General features: G+C 41.9%; 1 protein-coding gene across 1 annotated transcript; it reads left to right on the plus strand.

The window, feature by feature from the left end:
* Window positions 1-11,517: 11,517 nt before the first annotated feature.
* ARRDC4 (arrestin domain containing 4) lies at window positions 11,518-21,086 on the plus strand. The gene is made up of 8 exons (XM_054837124.1): window positions 11,518-12,171; window positions 13,515-13,581; window positions 13,878-14,025; window positions 15,759-15,861; window positions 16,578-16,834; window positions 17,414-17,576; window positions 18,119-18,273; window positions 18,385-21,086. The coding sequence occupies exons 1-8, from the start codon at window positions 11,829-11,831 to the stop codon at window positions 18,439-18,441; spliced, it is 1,293 nt and encodes a 430-aa protein (XP_054693099.1). The 5' UTR covers window positions 11,518-11,828; the 3' UTR covers window positions 18,442-21,086.
* The last annotated feature ends 312 nt before the right edge of the window (window positions 21,087-21,398 follow it).

The following is a 21,398-nucleotide window of genomic DNA, read 5'->3' on the forward strand; positions in this document are numbered from 1 at the left end:
AGCAAAGGGCAAGTGTCCCAGTGCTGCTGGTCAGGTAAATCGACAGCCTGCTTATTAGATGGTCTTCTGCTTTCCGTCAATCAGAAATCAGGGACTTCTTGGATTAGGGGTTGCTTCTGGACCAGGAAAGCATCTTTCCTCCACTCATTTTGCTCCTCATTTAATATCTTTCTGTTGTTGGCCTCTGAGTTTTTCCACAGCCTCCCCTGGCTTGCTCCACTATTTAAATACACACTGTGTGAAATAGCATTTCTTTGTGAGAGAGGTTTTATTGGACTCTTGTGTTTTATCCTGCTAATGTGTCCCTCTCCCAAGTCTCCCTCGTGTAAAGTGCTGCCATACTCCCAATCTGGTCGCCTTTTTGGCTAACAAGGTGAGAAAAGCCAGGAAAGTGTATTTTTCACAGATCCAGGATGCGAAGTAGCCAGGAAAAAGGGGTGTGCAAAGGGTAGTCTTCTGACTGCATGTCTAAAATCTCCCGATGAGGGAGCTCCACAGCTGGAACGGATCCTGCTCTCAGATTTTAACACTCATACACCCTCTCCCATACGGCCCAACTATTCAGCCCTTACGCGGGTGAAGTGGATATGAGCCTAAACGTTTTAGATGCAGTGAGTTTGTAGTCATGCCACACATGATTTAGTGAATAACTGATGCAAGGCAAAAAGATGGCAGAGCTCTGTGATCTAACAGCTGTGCAAACAGGCTAGAGAATTTAAAATTCAGGAAGCTGTATCTCCAGGAAAGCATTTAAAAAAAAAAAAATCCCTAGTGCCACATCTGGTGGCATCAAATTGTCATTATGACATGGTATTTAAGATGATTTAATGGGTTTATTGCCGACTAAGAACCTTGGAGTTTGCTTAAACTACTGTGCATTAAAAGGATGTAACTCTTTAAATGATATTCTGACAAAGTACTGCCTAAACAGTTCATTATCTTTCAGGAACACACACATATGTACATCAGCCTGTGTGTATATGGAAATAAATAGATCAATAGACAGAAAAATTAATAGAGCTGCACATCTACATACACATGTATTTAACGATACACTACAGCAGACTCACATGTGTTGTGAGAGCTATCTTTTGGAAAAATTCATTCACTCCCCTTTCTGTCTCTCTCTTCTACACCTCATACATCCATATAGCAAGCAAGATTTCTGTCCACCTTAATTACTTCTCACTTAGGGCACTGAATCAATGGGTGGTTTTGAAACAAAGGATTCAGCTACTAAAAACAGCCTGGGAAAGTGCCTGGGAAAGGTTACTGATTATAGACGACTTCTAAGAAAAGGTGTCCAGAAAAAGAAAAGGTGTCTCTTTTCTTGCTGAATATTTTTAATGTGACTTAGTGTTTCTCTCACCTTTAGTTCCCGGAACAGTTCTCATTTCCTCTGAATGTTCTGACTTCTTATCTCAGGTCCTTTCAGCTTGTTGATTTTAAATTCATTCTGGTTAATTCAAATTCAAGGCACGCTGCTCCCAAAGTCTTTCACCGTCTTCTGATTCCACAGAATGGGGCTGTTAATGGTATTGGGTTTTGTGAGCGACGAACGGCACAAACTTCCTTTTACACTTATTCCTTTCATACTAGATTGACATGACACATTGCAAGCCAGTCAGACAATCTTGCTTTGGGTGTCTAACTCAGGTGGTTCTCTCTCCACTGGCTGCATACAGAAGTGATGTTTCCAGCTGAAGGTGCTCCGATGGATGTCTTAAGTGAACAATAAGGATCCCCACCTGTGAAATCATATGATGGAGCAGATTTGTCCAACTGGACAAATTCCTGAACAATTCCGTCAAGTCACCGGGAGCTCTTCCATCATCAATGGCAATCTTCCACCATCAATGCGTTTGCCGTTTAGTATGTGAATAAACTATCAAAGCATAGTCTGCCTCTGCTAGTCAACCCTGCCTGCATGTAACATGAAAGCCCAAAAGGCAGTTTTTCTCTGATCCAGGCTGAGTTAGCTGTTTTGACACCAGAAGTGACCTAGACAGAGTAGCGTGGAGCTTCACACACCCCAAGGGAGCCATCAGACCTCTGCAGGGACGTGCCCATGCTGTTTATAAAGAGATGTGCACACCTGCCCTTCGAGGTGGGTCTCTACTGATGATCCCCCTCCACGTGGTACCACCAAACGGCGCAGGGCTAGCTCTTACAGGCTGCGCTGTAACACTTTGCTACCTGTTTACATGCCTGACTTTAATTTCTATGTATCTTTAACAAATTATATGTGTTTTTCATTTCTTTTTTCCCTTGCAAAATCCAACTCTTACAAAGCAGGAAGGAAGCTGGAGTTTGTTTCTTCCAAAAGCAAGTCAGCCTCATTTCAAAATCAGAAGGGGTCTTCAACAGCCAAAGGGTCGGTCTTTCTTTTTTTTTTTTTTTTTTTTTTTTTGTTAAGGGTTTGATAGTGAATAATTGGAAGAGGGAAAAAAATCACCTCAGGTTGTATATTGCCACTTCCTCTTGCATTGCAGTTAATGCAAACCTTTGATTAGCCTGCTGAAGAGACCACACATTCAATAATTTGAAGCAAAAGGTTAATGGTGTTATTACAACTATTATCCCTTTTAAAATCATTATCCTCTTGTTTTTTATGTCTATATTACCTTCACCTTTCCATGAACCCACTTTACCAGCTGTTTCCCTCTGTCATAAAGTTTGCTGAACATCATCCTAGGAATAGGATAAATGCCATGTTTTATCAATCAAGCCTAAGGGAATTCTCAGCTTCTCATAACCCAAACTGTAAAGGGAGATTATTACAAAGTTTCTATTTTGATTTTTAAATTGGCCATGAGTGAAATATGCACTTAATGTCAAGGTGCAAAATATTGCAATTCTGACACCATTTTTCTTGGCAAGTTTTACAAATTCGGGAAGTATGAAAACTGAAGACTTTGAAGAGACCAATCAATTATAATTATTTTTAAATTGGTTATTTATTAGAAGGACAAATAGTCCCAAGCAAAAATTAACAGAATGACCAAAACAAAGATAATGTGCTAAATCGAGGTGATAACCAGCCCCATTTCTAAACTGTCTTCCCAACTTAGGAACCTAAATCCCGCTGACTTTCAGGAAGCCTTATGCGCTTTCCCTCATATTGGAAAATGTCAATGAACTTCCTGCAATTTCAGAGTGAGATTGACCTCTAAATCCATGGCAGTGTCTGAGACATATCTGAAAATGCTCCTTTCTCTCCAAAGGCCCTCCGAGGATTCAGATTACCTAACTTCAGCCACCAGCAGTTAGTTGAGGCATCAACATTTGAGCTAAATCTTTCCTCTTTGTAAGAGTTAACGGCCTGGTGCGGTTGTTCTACAGTTGGCATCTTCTGTAACCCATTTCTACATTTTTCAGATCGTGTGGATACCATTAGCCAGTGTCCTCAGCAGTTATATACTGAGTCCAAGGTCTAACACTGGGCCTACAAGAGGACAGAAATTTCCAGTGAACTTAATTAAGTAAAAAAATAAGTGTGGAGGAAATTAAAGGCCTTAAAACTATCAAATTTTATGAGTGCTCAGACTTCATTATGCCAAATAAAAATATCACACTCTTCCTGGAATTTGAAAAGAATCTGTTAATGATAATGCCTCTACATGAAAATACATTCTTTGCAGAATGACAACAGTGCAGCATTTACTGAGCTCTTAGTAAAATAAATGAAGTGCTCTGTGATTGCTTCCTTTGAACATGGAAAAATACAGGTAGTGCATACTAATGTTTTCCAACAATAGTGTCTATCAGGGAGAAGCTGTGATCTGTACAGATATTTAAGCAGAACAAAATGTAGGCTCTGCCTATGCCATTTTTATAATCATGGATGCACAGGAGAAGTTAATGCCTGTATAACTTAGAGCACTGGTGGCAGCATAAGTGAGGCATTTTCTTTTTCTCTTTTTGAAATTCTGAACATTTTGCTACCAACTTCTGAGTGGTAATTCAAGAAGAAAAAAAAGGGAAAATTTGCCACATGAAAGATGAGATAAGAAGCAAATTCCCACTACAAAAGTCCTATGATTGACATGGTCTTGTCATTATCATTGAAAATAATCTTCTGGTGTGTTATAATGGCAAGAGGATGTGTAATGTTATTCTGATACAAGAAAAGACTGTGTACATTCATTGATCCAAAGAATTCTAACTCACCCCATAGAGGAAGATAAGAATCACAACAGCAGGCAGTTAAAAGTCCATCTAGCCCCGTCTCCTGGCTCTGACAAAGCCTAATACTTCATATTTCAGAAGAAAGTGTCAAAATAGGAGCTCCATTGTGAGCACTTCTGAAAATGAACAGTATTAATCCTAAGTGTGTTCTTATCTCCCATGCTTTTCAGGGCTAGCTGACCATTATTGGCATCCACAACAACAGTTACAATAGCAAGTGAGCTTTACCTCTGTTCTTCTTCTTTTATACATCTATATTTATGCATGTATGTATACATGCATATGTATGCATGTCTACAGCACACAGATAATACATACCCAGGCAGTAACTGAAATGACAGAAAGTCCTAACCTTTCCTTACATTTAAGAATAATTTGTATACTATGTTTCAAAAGGAAATACAGGCTTAACCACTTAATGCCAGTCCAGCTATTTCATTTCTGGTTTAATCACAGCTTGAACTAGTTACTGAGAAATTTCTCCAATAAATGTTTAAATATTTTTAAATGTGGTTAACCCACTAACGATTTTTTAAAAAAATCTACCTGGGAAAGTTTAAACAAAGACTCCCAGGTTTGGGGAAATGGGCATCATGATACAAGACATAAAAGATTCAACTCACTCAGCTTATCAAAGGAAAGGTTTTGGATGGTGATAAGTCTTGATAAATATCTAGAAAAATTCAGTAATGGGAAAGATTCAACCTCATACAAATCAGCAAAACAATGACCTACTATTTAGAAACTAATAATTTCTACCTTGAATAAAGACACCATTTCCTTGAAGCAAGATGAATAAAAAGAAGTGGTGACCAGAAAGAATAAGGGTGTTGCCACGTCCTGGCACCTACATGGCAAGATTCAGTATCTTTCCATGGCACATGCTCTGATGCAGCGTTTGTGAGAGCCTTCACTTGTATGCACATGGAGGGGGAGGAAGATGTGACTCAAAATGTCATGGTCTCCCCAGGACCTATGAAGTGATCTAAGAGAGATTCAGATTCACTTCCACAATGGGACATGGTCATAAAAGGTGCAGCTCTATCCTAAGACAATAATTATAATCAGATTTCATGCCTTGCAGCATCAGCTGGTTACCAATAAACGTAAGAGGATTTTTTCCCCTAGATTTGTCAGTCAGCTTCCATCGCTGAGGGTGTTCTACCTTCCTCCAGAGCACTGGAGGCAGGAGCTTGATGTCCTCTCTTGGACACCAAGAATATCCTTGGCTGACCTGATGATGTGCCTTGCTTACAGGTCCAAGGTTATTCCGGTCACCAGATTTTAGGGCAGGGTTGTTAACGAGGTGGGTTGTTTCAGGGTATGTTTGCTTTTCTGCCTCCTTCTGCCATACAGGGTTGATTTCTTGATGGGACCGTGTGGGGAGACCCTACCTCCACACACCTTACCAGTGATGGTGCCTTGCTTTCATTTGTTCCCCTCCTGTGCTAGGCATTGGAATTACATTAAGACTGAAATACAGGCTCGGTCCTTAAGCTTGAGCAAAAGCATGCAAGGAAAACTAGATGGCCTTAACTCTAGGCAGATCCTGTGAAACTCCGAACCCCTCCTCAGTGTTACAAGGAAAGAGGTTCCATATCATGTAGCAACTCCTGCTACTCCAGGTGTGGGAGATCGAGTACCTCAATGCATTTGCACAACTTCTCTACCATCGTCCTTTCTCTTATTACATCCAACAACCTGACATCAAGCATAAGCACCTCACAACACACGCATCTTTTTAAGGGCAGACTTGTACTGTGTCGATATCCCAAATTGTGCTGAAATAGCAGTAAAAGCCAAATAACACTGTTTTAAGTTAAAGCACACGCTCCCACCAGCAGAGCTCAACTGTGTCCCAGGCTGCATCCTGTCCTGCCGACCAGTTATGTCATCTCAGGCTGCTGACTCCACTTTCCATCCCCTGCAGCTCTTACTCTACATTCCCTTTTGGCATAAAGCATTCCATTATCTCCATTTTCTGCTGAAGTATACCTTTCCTAAGCCTAGGCAACAACAGCAGCCGTCAGAAATGGTGTTGCAAAAAAACCCGCTTCACGTGAAGCACTTCTACTTCTGTTAATTGCTGTGTTGCTGGACCATGCAGAGAGCCATACACAGCGTGAGGGTGACTTCTACCAGATGCTGTCCAGCACATAACGCAGTCGGAACTATCTTTACAATGATTTTGGGTATGCCATCTGTGTTTTCTCAGAGATATGATCCCACGTCATTGCTTGGTGTGAACTGGTGAGGCTGCAGTCACCACAAGGCACACAGTCCTGTTTACAGGAATGCTCTAGTTCAGATCCGGGAGTGCGCTTCCCATCAGCGTGAGGATTTCTGGTATGAGGTTCTGGTTCTTCCAAGTTCAAACTTTTCCAGTTTAAATTAAAAAACCAAACAAAAAAGGCACTTTACAAAGCCCTCAAAACCCTCAAATTACAGCCCATAGTAGGACCAGCTAAAGGAGCACATAACTAAGAACCCAAATGAGTTTATTAATTCCCCTTTCCCTTTCTGGCTATTCATTCCCTTGAGCTGGAACACCAAACCACAATCCACACATGAATAATGCAGCTTCTGTTTCAGAGTTGATTCAACAACAGAAATCTGTATCCTCCCTCTGTGTCAGATATTTATAGGAATATTTCTGACCACCTTGCTTTGAAGTCAGAGTCACTGAAATGCAGAGGGGTACATGTTACAATTGTAGGAAGCTCTTCCTCCAGAGGAGCACTTCCAGAAGGCCACTCTAATTGTGCAGGCGCCACTAACCCTGCTAAATCTTTCTGTCCTCAGGGGACACCAGGATGAAGGGATGTTCTAACCACTTCCATTTTTCTCCACTCATGCTCCCTGCAAAGCCTGTAGTAGCTGTAAACAATCAAAGCCACCCTCAAGCAGTCTGCTGCTGCCCAACTGAGTGCTGGATTTAATCACTTTTATCTAAGGGAACTAGCCGTAACAGATCCTGCAATCTGATTCACTATATAAATATTTAAGCAAACAACAGGTCACTCAAGTGTTTTCTTTACCAGTGCATGAAACAACATGACGGTCCATCACATGCTGGGATGCAATCCCAGTGAGTTGGGCTAGGAACTGGTATGGGGACCCCTGTCCTGTGGGCAGATCCCTTCTAGTTTGCACTGCAACCCTTTCCTCTACCCCAGCCTCTCGACACTGGGATGAGACACACCTCTCCCATGCCTCGGAAGGTAAGGATGGGGTAGGAGGCAGCTCAGCACATAAGCCTTGACAGTTTGGTTCTCGATCATCAACCTAGTGCGACCTACTCTGTCCCTCCTCTGCCTTAGATTTCCTACATCAGCTGTCCTACTGTCATTTGTGATTTTCCACTCTCAGACATAACCTCGTATTAAAATTGGTCTTTTGGCCTTCAAGACAATTGCCTTTTTTTCTGACGGGCTGTGTGAACAAACACCTGCCAAGATAAACCATGCACCTTGAGATTCCTGGGCCAGTATCTCAGTATTTGCTTTTCGCAATGTACCACGCACAACACTATTCTTAAAAATATGCTCACTGGTGTTTTAGACATTGGTAGTGGTGACATATCAGACTAGCTGGGCACTGTGTTTGCAGCAGCACTTGGAAAAGCATCTCTGGCTCCTTACAATCTCCTATCTGTAAATGTCACTTAATTGTCTAAGAAAAATTTGGCTGACCTTTCAATTACTGGTAATAGAATAAAACCAATAAAAGACTATACATGACAGCAAGTGTCACCAATATCCATTCGTCGCCTTCTTGTGCTGAGTGGGAGCACCAGGGAGAATTCACACTCCGCTCCAGGGCTGCATTTTTGGCACAGAGCTGATAAAGGAACTCACTGGTAAAAGGCCAGGAACTAGAGAAAGAAAGGAATTGTCTCCCATCCCTCCCTATCCCAACTCCATAAACAAACCCAGAAAGAGGATTTCTGAGTATCTGGCAAAAAAAAAGGCCCTATATTCTGAACTTAAAAAGAGTTCATATCTGTTTCCAGGGGTAAACATTGCTCTCACTCAACTGCTTTCTAACATCTGTCAGACCCACTGAGATAATTGAGACTACATGCAGATAAAGGTTGAGGTATAGGTGTAAATCCTCCCTACCCGTGCAGAAAGAAGGTCAGTGCGGGGTTTACACGCCATTCGCTGCCATTGTGAGGCCTTCATTCAAGCAGAGCCTATCTCACGGCTCTTCCACCAAACTCAACCGCAGCTCAGTCACTGGTTTTTTGGCTGTTGTGTTTGGTACAGGATAAGACAGACACTTGAATGGAAGTTGTAGTACAGCAATCTCAAATAAGAAAACCACAGTTTGTAAATTAGCTGTTAGCAGCTCTCATAAACACTTCTCAAAGTCCTCTCCAGTAGCAAAAATAGCTGTTTGCTCTCTAAACTGTCAGGCTATTGATTACGATCAGCAAGGCTTAGCTGGCAAACTCCTAGTGCTGGTGCCTGGCTCACTATTAAGAGCTCTGTCTCAGTTCCCTTCTAGCAGGAAGAGGACAGCAAATACTGATCAAGTTTTTCACTTCCTTCCCAGTCACTGCTTGGATTTCTGAAAAACAGAGACCTTGGCAGAGGTCACCGTTGCTAAGAGCGCTTCTTATCTTGTATCTTCCACAGAAATGGTTATTTATATACCAGGTGTCCTTCCCATTGTGGAAACTTGGAATCTACATGATACTTTCAAAAACTCTTCTGGCAGGTTCAAGCCCTGATAGCCTATTTTCAACATGTGCACTGAAATAAGTTAAAAATAATTATTACATGTAGAAACTTACACTGTCACATCCATCTAAATTCAATGATCTGACCACAGCATTCATTTCCAAATTAACCAGCAGAGCTAGGAGATTACCAGCTGCTGTAGGAAGATGTTCTCCTAGTTCCTTCACCTTCAAGATGCCTTGTGATTATTGCTAGAGTTGTTCACAACTTTGTGGATTCTCTCAAATGAGACCTTTCTTTGTGTATTCTTTACTCTTACAGGCTAACTTGTGCATTAATTAATTTGTTCAGGCAGCTCTTTCTTACATGGTCTTGAATAAAGTGGCAAAATAAGCGAAATGAAAATATAATCAACCATGTTAATATATTTCTTGCTTTTTCACACGTAGACCCCCCCACAAATATCCAGTCACACACATACACCCACACTGTCTGAGTGTTCATCTTCCATTCCTTCCTTCTGGCTTATCAGAGACTAAAACAGTGGTGTGGTGGTTTCCACTTCACTGTGTTGGTCAGTTAGAATGCCTCATGCACAAGAAAGTACTCTCAGGGTGGGCGGATGAGAAAACCAATCACTCTATGGTAATTTCAACAAGTTCTGGTCTTGGAATCCTGCTGAAAAAAAGTCTATTAAAGGGCAAACAAACATCTGGAACAAGTATCATCTGACTGTGACAGACTGTTCCTCTTAATTGTGTCCTCTATGGGCCAATTGTCCAAGTTATTCAAGCCTCTTAACTCTCACTAATTCTGTATAATGTTTTGTTTCATATGCAATTGTCCATGTTTATTCATTTCTCTATCTAGCTCATTTGCACTTGCAAAGAATAAACAGGAGGAAACGTTTGAATGGTCACATAATATCCATAAGAGAATTAATTACTTTTATAGAGGATCTAATTCATACAGGAAAAAAAGGGAGGTGTGGGATTTTGGTTTGGGGGTTTTTTTTCCCCTCTGTATGTACCATACTTTCAAAATCAGTTGCAAGAAATTGCCTACACACATTGTACCTAACCAAATTTAGCAAATAAGCAAATATTCAGTACTCATATCCAAGCATATTCTGTTGGCTGGCTACAAAACTAACGTGATACTTGCTAATGTAAAAAACTGGATATAAGGAAAAGATTTATGCAAAACTAGACATTCAAGCTGTGTTAGCTTAATCGAACTAAAACCAACAAAGATAGCATGATTTTATACACCACAGTTTTCAACTATAATGCAACATTTGCAGTTTTTATAAAAACTATTTCAAAAAGCACAAAGGGGTAATAATATCCAAAAATTCTTTAAATACTCAAACAACCATCACAGCATTATTTTCTTTAGTTACACAACTCTTCATCATGAACTGGGGAACCCACGGCCAAAGCTCCAAATAAACCCTATGAATTCACTCTGTCTGTAACCACATTACTTTTTCCCATGTTGTTATTGATTAACACAGAGGTAGGTGTGCATTAACTTTTAGCCAACAAAAGGAATTTGAAAGGCCTACCTCGCTCTCGGCAAGGGTAAGTTCTTCATCACAGAAGTAACTCTAAACATGATATACAAGACAGTATATCACAAAGATATGCCAGGGATTCTGAGGAAGCCTGACGTTATCTTGTCAGTAATTTAAAAGCCAATGCTCTTGAGTCTGGAAGACATTTTTTTGCTAATTTCAGTAATTAACTGAGTCAGCTGGGAAACACCGGGCTGGTGTTTTCCAGCACTCCAAAAGGATGAATGCAGGAAGGTGCAGCTGTCAGAAGCTTCAAGCAGGCAGGTGACTCGAACCGGGAAATGACTCCCTTGTTACCAATGGAAATGCTGGCAGATCATTCACCATACACACCTTCAGGAAGATGCACTACTGCCAACTCAGGCACACGTAAACTATGACACTTCCTAGAACAGAATTAATTTCAGTGTCTGACCAGTATATGCAAAGCATTTTGTTCCATAACCTGCATTGGGCTGGCTATTGCCTGGACCTGGGACACGGAGCTGCAGCAGCCTCTCCACTGTCGGGGTGCTGGATCTGACCATACTCACCTATCAACATGGGCATATTTGCCACTCTTCTGTAGATGCTGGTTTTCCCTAAGCTTGTACTTCTAAAAATTGGAAACAACAGCAAACTTTACATTTATTCTAGTGGACAAGACAGTCCAGCTGTCGAGGGGAGAGGCTGAGACTGAATGCAATGCAGCACCGGGCCCAGCTCCGCAGTCTCTCCCTCAGCCGCCATGACAGGAACCGAGGCCCACCGAGGGCCCAAGGCCTCCCCACAGCGCAGGGCGCAGCACCCCGCTAGGCTGCCAAGGCAGTGACTACAGCCTGGTGCTGGGCAGCGAGGGCCAAGACACACACACAAACCCCCCCCCCGGCGAGGGCCCCGCTGCCCAGGCCCTGCCTGAGAGGGTGCAGTACACCTGCCTCCCCTCCACAGCCCTGCCCGGGGCTCATCTCCCCGCCCGGCCCTTCGCCCCGCCCTGCCCCTCCGCTTCGCCCCGCCCCCGCAACCCTCGCCCCGCCCCTTCTCTGCCTGTTTATCCACAGGCTGTGCACGTGGTAGCTGTGCCGCGCCATTGGCCCTCTCGCCAGGTAGCTGCAGCCGTCCTGCCAATCGGGGCGCTGTCCACGCGCGGCCGCCCACATCCGATTGGCTCCGCGGCGGTGATCACGCAGCGTGATGCACTCCGAGCGTGCGCCCGTCGAGGAACCAATGAGGAGGGGGCCCAGGGGCAGTCCGCGCCGAATAGTAGGGTGAGGAGCTGAAAGGTGGCCAATGAGGAGCGGGCTGAGGCGGGACTTTCCGCTGCGGGCGCTGGCAGACCCGGGCGGGTTTTAAAGGAACCGTCGACGGCGGCCGCAGGCTTCCCCCGGAGCCGGGGAGCTATGGCGGCGGCCGGGCCGGGCCTGGGCCCCGGGGCTGGCGGGACGGTGAGGACGCTGGCCCTGGTGCTGGAGGATGAGGCCCAGCGCGGCGGCGGCGGCTACTGCAGCGGGGACACGGTGTCCGGCCAGGTGCTGCTGGAGCTGGCGGGCCCGCTGCCGCTCCGCGGGCTGCGCCTGGAGGCCGCGGGCCGGGCCCGCGTCGCTTGGAACGAGAGCTCGGGCGCTGTCCCCGGGGCGGGAACCTGGGGGGCGGTGGTGAGGGCGCCGGGGCCGGGGCCGCGGCGGGAGGCGGAGGTGCGCTACCTGGACATCCGGCAGAGCCTCCTGCGGGACCCGCCCGAAGGTGAGGGGCTGCCGGGGGGCGGGGGGGGGGACGGACGCGACGGGGGTGCGGGGGGTCGTGGCTGTGCGGGGGCGCGGGCCGGGCCCTGAGCGGAGGCTTCCCGCCCGGCCGCCGTGGGAGCGCCGGCGGGGCTGCCCGGCCGCCGCAGCGACAGCGGGGTGGGGGGGGCCTGGGGGCCCCTCCTTCGCGGGGGAGGGCGGCAGGGTAGGGCTCTGAAGCCAAGTCCCCCCCTCCCTGCTCCCCGGGGTGGCGGAGGGGCCCCCAGGGCTCCCCGCCGCAGGAAGGCGCCCACGCCTGCGTTTTCCAGAGAGGGGAAAGGCTGAGGGTTGAAACCCTTCGCCGAGGAGAAATCGGCATCGGATGCTGAGAAACGGCGTGAGGCCCGGGTGGGTGCCCAGCCAGCGGGGACATCTGCCCCGCACTGGAAACCTCTGGCTGGTGTAGCCACAGCCTTCACCTGCATGCCCAGGGGAGGGTTGCTACGGCTTCATCAAGTGGCCACTCGATTCTTTGTGTAAACGGCTGAAAAATGCGGAGCAGGGCCAGAAGAAAGTCTGTGGCTCTTCATTTTCCTACACTCTGCGTTGGTTTCCTGCAGAGGTTAGCTCTCCTATGGATTACGTCGGGCACCCGTGTGTTCGTTGTGCCCTGGAAGCAGCACCTGGGAAGCTGCCCGTGGAAGACACTGGAAGCAGTCGGCCTCCTTTTGCAATGGCTTAAGAAAGCAGCGCAAGCTCTTTGTTGCATAGGTCTCTGCCTGGTGGTTTTGTCACTCGGACACTGCAGCGCTATGGCAGTATCGAAACATTCAAGGGGAATGGCATTTTGTTCTGTAAGGGTGAAATGCTTCTCAGGTTTATCTGTAGGAAAAGTAAATTTAGGGCTTTAAAAACTGTCTAATAGTAGGCCCTCCGTGAATGTATTAAGATTACGTATATTAATAGTATTTCATAACACTGACCTTAAATTGGAGCTTTTTAGCACAGAAGTTTGTTGTAGTTGTTAATTGAAAATTTGAAAATTGAAAAGTAGATTAATTGCTGTCCGGCTGAAAAGGAAAAGAAACTTACTTTATGCTTTCCAGAAGCCATTTTGGATTAGAAATTGGCCAGAGTCCTGAACTGAAACTCAAGGTCTCCATGTTTCCTTGATTTTTTTCATTGAAATCACATCACAGCATAAATAAAGCATGGGCTTCAATCCAGAACCCACAGGGATCAATAAAAACTTCTTCTGGTTGCTTGCATCTGGGTGTTTTTATACATAAATAATTTATAAAAGCGTTTGCTTTGTTCTTCTATTTATGGAATAACTAAAACATACTATTCATTTTTATCCTACAGGTGAGGAAAGCTTAATTCTTCTAGATGGAAGACATGAATTTCCGTTCAGCTTTCAACTCCCTCAAGAGTAAGTTAAATAATCCAACCTGAAGGGACTGGGCTGGGCACTGCTTGTTGCGGAACATTAACTTCATGTAATTTGACTTGTGTTTTGTTTTGTTTTTTTAATATCAGACTGATAGGTCAGTTTTATATGTTTGTCTTCAATCAACCGCCACACAAACATGCCTTGTTTGCATCATTTTCCCTAAGGCCCTAAAAGTACAAGCTGTAAATTGGTGAACGTTTATGTACACAGGAGGCTTTCGCGTTTGGAACTAAATTATAAACTCATGGTAATGCTTTTATGCCTGCTTGTTTCAGACCCCTGGTGACCTCTTTTACTGGGAAGTATGGCAGTGTTCACTACTACGTGAAAGCAATTCTGGAGAGGCCTGCAGCACCTGATCAAAGTGTACAGACAGAGCTTCAGGTTGTTAGTCATATCGACGTCAGCTCGCCAGCTCTATTGGTAAGAGGGTCCTCCACTCCTCCTCCCCCCTTTAAAGCCAGCTGCAAACAAAATCACTTCCAAGAAGCATTCACATCCAGCCATAACCATTTCCATGTTATTCTGGAGTGCCATTTTCTGACTTCTGAAAGCATATAAGCTCCCTAAGCTCTTCTCTATAAATAGATGATCTTAGGTTGTGTGAATAGCAAACAGAGTGGCTTTTTTTAATACCATTGATTACATCCCTGCTGGCAGAGATGCTCTTGCCAAAAAGTTATGCAGGCTTCAGATGCATAAATAAGGCTTAATAATAATCATGCACAAGCATAAAGTAGTTACTCTTACCAGAGCAACTACATTCACAGGGCTGCAGTGTCCTAAACTCTACAATAATAGTAGGTTGAGGAACAGTAATTATGGAAGAGTATTAATCATGCCCAGCCTGTCATTTATGCTCTGGCCATTATGTTACGTATCCTTCCATTTTGCATGTCGTTTTCTAACATTAAGTGCGTGCATGCAGCTGCTTCAGAGATCTTTTCAGTTATTTCCTTATGACAGATTTGGCCACATTAAAGCATTGAGTTTCTAATAATCACTAGAAATACTGTAGAGTAATAAGAAAGATCAGGCATTAAGTAATGAGAAAATAGGCAAGATGGAAGCTAATGAGCTAGATTCTTTTATCTCAACCCATATTATGAAAATAATATAAAATTATACCTTACACTTTCATGATAGCAACTGGATCTAAATGGTTATTCATTTAAATATGAATGAGTAATTTCTACTTTATTTAAAATACTAGGATAATTTTAACATTTCATTATGATGTGAACGTAGCTAAGAGATGTTTTGAGCAGGGTGGGGGTTTTTTCCTCTTTATATGCTTAGATTTTAATCTTTAGAGAGAACTTGGAGAAGTATTTTGGCAGTCACATCTGTAAGTAGAATATAGTCTTTATATTCAACAATGTGGGTTGGGAGTATGAAGACAGCATCTCCAGTTCTTATCCAGCAAGGATAAAGTAGACCATAGGTTATTGCACAGGAGAGGGCTGTGGGGCACATAAATAGTGCCCAGTAAATAATTGTAAGTAGCTTGAATCCTGGCTTGGACCCTTGATGTGTGTACTTGTATGTTGTAAGTTTATTCTAATGAAAAGTCTACAGACTGTGTAAATGTCATCTAATGTGACAGTCCTCCATGGAGAATTAAGATGGTTTTTCTCACAAGCTAGAATTTTGGGGGGCTTGTGTGGCTTGCAAGTTAGGAAGATGCATCCCCTTAGCCCAGTGTGTATACATTTATCCTTTCTTACGAAGGATACAAGGGTAAAAACAATTTACCTGCTTAACTATTAGTTGTTTGCAGATTAAATTAATTCTGCATTCTTCTGCACTGAGGAACATGGGCATAAATACCACAGTACCTCATTAGACCTTTAAAAAGTCTCTAAAATTCGCTAAATGAATCTTTTTGAAGACTGATTACGTTCAAATGCACATTGGTCTCTGTGTTACCTAGCTGATACAGTCTAAATGCAGACTGGGATATTAAACCAGCCATACCTTCAGGTAGTCAAACTTGGGTTCCATTTTACATGGTGGCAAAAAACTCCAGCTGCACTGAATAGTACCAAATCAAGTGGATTTTAGAGCTAGATTGCAATGACGGATATGCATAACATTAAACTGCAAGTGATTGAAAGCTTTATGCCATAAAATGAAAAATACTCTATATTTTATAGACACCTGTTCTAAGAAGTCAGGAGAAGATGGTTGGCTGTTGGTTTTTCACCTCTGGGCCAGTGTCTCTCAGTGCCAAAATTGAGAGGAAGGGATACTGTAATGGTAAGAGTAGTTATCTTCAACATGTGAATATTAACCATCTAATAGGGTTTTTCTCGTCTCTATGAAGCCAACACTTTATAGTTGAAAGAACAGTTTAGTTTAGTAGGTAGTAAATTGAGATCTATATGAACTTTCTTTAACAAAAATCACCTTGCCTTTCCCCTCACCCCCCACTTGGGAATATAAATTGAAAGGAAATCCTGTTAGTCAGTAATCTCATGGAAAAGTCATTTACATTTGAGTGTAAAGAACAACAAAATGCTTTTATTTGGGATAAAATACTTAATTGGGGATGTAATCAGGTTTTTATGTCCTGTTTTTGTAGGTTTACACTTCTGTAAGAAGGAGCTTTTAGCAGCTTCTTTGTCATCTTGATAACATTAGATACATTGAGGAAATAAAAGAAAACATTCTGAAATTCAGTTAGTACTATATAAAAGGGAGATTGGTGTGTAATTTGCAAATAAAGCTTTTACAGCTCATTCATATTATGCTTAATGTTTCAAAATGAATCATTGTTTATATGTGAAATGTAGTAGGTGGCTGTAATTCTGCCTGGATACCACTCTGCAAAAAAAAAAAAAAAAAAAAAAATCTAGCTTGAGGAAACTAACAAGTGTTGTTCTCAAACCATTGCAGATGATTTGTGTGCTTTGATAGTTCCAGAGGAAAGTTGGTAAATACAAGTTATTCATTGAACTTTTTCTGTCTTTAAGGGGAAGCCATACCAATCTATGCAGAAATCGAGAACTGCTCTTCTCGTTTGATTGTTCCAAAAGCTGCCATTTTCCAAACACAAACTTACCTGGCCAGTGGGAAGACAAAAACTTTCCGTCAGATGGTTGCCAATGTCCGAGGAAACCATATTGCCTCTGGGAGTACAGATACCTGGAATGGGAAAACTCTGAAAATTCCACCTGTATCCCCCTCTATACTTGACTGCTGTATTATTAGAGTAGAATATTCATTAGCTGTAAGCATGGATTTTTATTACAAACATACATATTCTTGAATACTACATTGAGTTGGGAACAGAACAATTTTCTCTACTGAGCAGCTATTAGATTTTTAATTTGGGAACAACAATAAATATAAATAAATATCACGTACCATACAGGTGAGAGACTGAAGATCATGAAGAGATTCTGAAATGGAAAGAGGAATAATGGGGAAAATGGAAAAATGTTTCTGAGGAAGAAGCAGCTTATGTTTCAGACATGCAGAGGTTTTTAGGGGAAGGTAGTTCAAGCTGAATGGGTTCCTCTAGTGATTCTTTCCAGAAATGGGAAGATAGGACTGAAAGTCAAGTGCATAATTATTTTTGCCAACCTGTTTTGTATTTGTTTAATGTAATCTAGAGACAAGGTACAGAAAGAAGGAAGTTGCTGGAAAATAAGGAAAGCTGACAGAGTATTAGCTAAACATCTCTGGGATGAGAAAACTCCTAATTTTTAAACAATCTGCAGTATAGGGAGTAGGGTACCTTCTAGGAGCAGCAATTCAATGGGGTCTTATGTTGTTTTTTTTCTTTTATTTGGGGGCTGTCACATAGGTGTATATCCATATTCCTGGTGCTAAGAAATTGATGATTGAAATGCCTCTGGTGATTGGCACTATTCCATGTATTGGATTTTCAAGCAGAAACTCCAGCATTACCAGCCAGTTTAGTATGGATATGAGTTGGCTGGCACTGACCATGCCAGAACACCCTGAAGGTAATACATATTGAACTCTTTGTAATACAGCATAGTACTGTCTACAACAGAAGGATAGTAGTGCCAGTTTAAGGGCACTACTAGGGATGCAGGCCATTAAACTATGACTCATGAGAAGTGAGGCACAGAAATCTAAGTCAAGATCCAAAAGCATTGGTGAGGATACCCTAACTCCAGCCTTTAAGTCTCTCTCTACTATCTGACTCTTTTCAGCTGAATCTTGAAATAACTAACTTCTCATAGTGGGGATTCTGCTTTGGAGGTAGACACCTTAAAATCATTACTGAATATATCTTGATACAACCCAGGTTTGTTGTTGGAGTAGCCCTAAAAGCATCTGTAGTGTTCCTGATGAATCACCTAAGCTGACTAAAAACATAATTCCAGTTACAGTATTTATGAGTATAGTGCACTTCATACAATTTTATTAAACATTGTACTATTGTCAATAGTCTTCATGGTTTTGCATACTGTGATACGTATGTTGTCTTGCTGTGAGTGAATAGTTCAAAAATTTGACAGTGACATCTCTTCTATTTCAGCACCACCAAATTATGCTGATGTAGTGTCTGAGGAAGAGTTCTCCAGACATGTTCCTGCTTATCCACCACCAATTGACTGTGAGGAACAATTGTGTTGTCCTGTCTTTGCTTACATACAAGAGTTCCGGTTTCAGCCTCCACCTCTTTATTCAGAGGTAAAAAAATAAACAGCGGGTGGTGGTTTTTTTTGTCAGATGGCAAAATAACCCCACATACAGAAATGCAAGAATTACAGGCAGTAATTGTTGCCTTTCTTCTCTCTGTAGATCGATCCACATCCAACTGATGTAGAAGAAATTCAGCCTGTTTCTTTCATGCTCTGAAGAGGATTTGTAATGAGCATCATTGTGATGAATGTCTTAAATCTTTCTGCTGCTTAAGCCAATAGCGCAGCTAAAAAGGAAACAGTTTTCTTTTTCAAAACTTAAGTTTGTGTACAAGAAAGGCAAAGGAAAATGGAGAGGGAGGTATGAGCATGTTTGGTGATGGAAGAGAATCTGCTGGATTAGTCTGCACAGAGGATATTGTGGGAGCAGCTATGTTTGGGATACTTGAGAAGTACCTGAAAATACTGAATGCTTTCTAAAAAGTGGATATACTACATAAAGTACGAGGAGGAGATGTAAGGATCTTCTGAAGAGAAAAGAATTTATATTTTGTTTGGAACACTGGAAGAATTTACTAATGATGTTGAGAACTTCCTGTAGTAGAACTTGCGTAGTAGAACAGAATGTGGGGTTAAGAAAACATTTCCAAAAGATTCCAGTGTTCAAGGAGCTTCAGTTTTGCACTGTCTGCATCCAAGAAAAGAACACTACTAAAATGTGGAGTGAAGTCTTCACTCTAGCTTAACTTTGTATTTCATGAGAACCTGCTCTTCTAACAACTGCCAAGTGGTACTATTTCATCATTCATAATGATTCTAAAGACATCATGGATGACAGAATAGCTATTACGCAATATTATGAAGGCAACCATTTACTGAATGAAAGACACGAGTATGTAAAAGAAAATTGAACTTTTATAAGAGCTTATGCACTATGCTTTCTTTCAAGGGATTTCTTAAGGGAATTATTCTAGCCTCTTCTACTGTGAGTTTTTTTTCTGCATCTTAAGCCTATGGATAGCATGGTAAGAGGAAGCATGGCAAGGGAGAATCCTTTTGCCAACAGCAGGTATACTTAGCAACATGGACAATACTTATTTATTCAGAAGCCTTTATAAGCCTACCTCTGTTTTGGATATTTACTTACGGTCAGATCTGAGACCAAAAAAGTCTTGTTAAAGCTCCAGTATACTTCAAGGTTCTAAAAGGGACCCTAAATGGTTTCTGTGGTTAGTGAATGAGATAGGAGGTGTAGGGAGAGGTGTAAATATACCCAGAATAGACATAGCTTATAAGTGAAGTGAAAGCAGACGTCAGAGGAACGAAATCCTCTGGTAATGGCACAAAGCTTTTCATTACTCCTGCATTTTTGTCTAGAGATCTGTTGTCAGGGGCTGCACTGGTCATTTGCTATCCATACTATTTTTTGTTAGTGTGTTTCCTTGTTTGTTTTTTGCTGTTTAATTTTGTTTTGGTGCAATATTTTAATGTTTTCTTCCTCAGGTCATTTAGAACAGTGAGAGTTTGTTGCTGCTAAAAGTGAAGGCAGAGCATTTTACTTGGCCCTTCTGCTGCCTTCATTTAAAGTAGAATGTTTGCTTCCTGCCAAGCATCAATTGGAATAAGTAAGCCACCATCAACAGATCACTTAAAGGAGCAGAAACACAGCATTCTCAATATGCACGTTTACAGTCAAGTCTTTAAGCGACAGGGGATTTTGAACTACTAGAACTACTCCATATGTCTTACAGAACAGTTTGGGGGTAAAACCCGGTGCTTCATGTGGTAATACATTGTACTTTCTGATGACTACAAGAACAGTAATTGAGTTTCCTTCATTTCATCAATAACTGCAGTTTAAAAAAGCTTAAATGGTTTTTTATGAAATCTGTCTTCATTTAAGAAGCAGGGATTTTTCTACAGGCATACACGGATATATATTTTTAGTCTTGGTTTAGTATGACTTCCTTACATTGTCTAATTTCTAGCACTTCACCTCAAGTCACTTTTACATCTGTGTAAGATACATACTGATTGAGATTCACGTTTCCAAACTGCAGTTATTTTTTTTCATTTGCAACTTTAAGTATTGTCTTCTATAGCAAATGCAGCTCTAACCAAAATTTGAGTGCATGTTTTAGAAAGGACCTTCTAAAAAGTAGTATTTATCTTAAGTCTCAAGATGTAGCTCTCATGCCTTTTTATTTAAGTGATGGTGTGCCCATACAATCAATGCAGGATTTTCATTCACATCACCTGGAAAGGGAACAAGCGTATTTTCCTTAAACAGATACCATTATAGTTACTTGAAAAGTAATGTGGCTGTGTATTAACTTGCATGTTAATAATTCAAAATATTAGCTTAAAGAACATTAGGTGCTTTTTTGGACTGTAATACCTGATAGGTGATGTGTGCTACCTGGTATAAACATGGTCAAGCAAACAAGAGCATGAAGGGTAAAGATGTGCTTTTTTTTTTTCTCCTCCTAAAATCTTTGAGTTGTTTTTTATTATTTGCAGATAAACTGTGGCCTTAGATTGTTTGCTGCAAAAAAGACAACTAGAATGTGTTTCTTAGGAAGCACACATGGCCCTTCAAAGGAGGGGTGAAAACTAGATTAAATTCTGCTCTCTGACACTTGGCTTAGTGCAGAGGGTGATCCTTAAAATAATTACTGTTTGCACAATAATAAGTTCAATATGCAGGGGCTTTGTTTTGATAACTGTGAAACAGTTTAAAAGAGACAAAATAAAAAAAAAATTAAAAAAACCAAACCATGCTGTTTAACATACAGGAACATGATTGTATTTTGTACTAATGAATGAGCCCCATGGGTTCTTTGTTAATAAAAGTGTCAAACCTACAGAGTGTTGTTCATCTCTGTTTTGGCGTCTGTAAGACAAATGGCTGCAATGTCAAGCAATACCTGGATTCTACCTCCTTTGAACACATACAGATCTCCTAATTCTTTTCTGATTTGGGAACTTCGTTTTCATCTGTTGCTGTTGAACTGAACTATCCATAACGAAGAATTGGAACTAATTTATCAGACATAGCCTGCTCCCACCTATAGTTACTAACATAACATACAGGACTTAATTGTGGGTATCTTACCCATAATGATGGAAGTGGCAGGATGTGTGCTCTAATTGGATTTCTCATCTCATGTATTA

This window comes from Grus americana, chromosome 10 (assembly GCF_028858705.1).
Source record: "Grus americana isolate bGruAme1 chromosome 10, bGruAme1.mat, whole genome shotgun sequence".
Lineage (NCBI taxonomy): Eukaryota > Metazoa > Chordata > Aves > Gruiformes > Gruidae > Grus > Grus americana.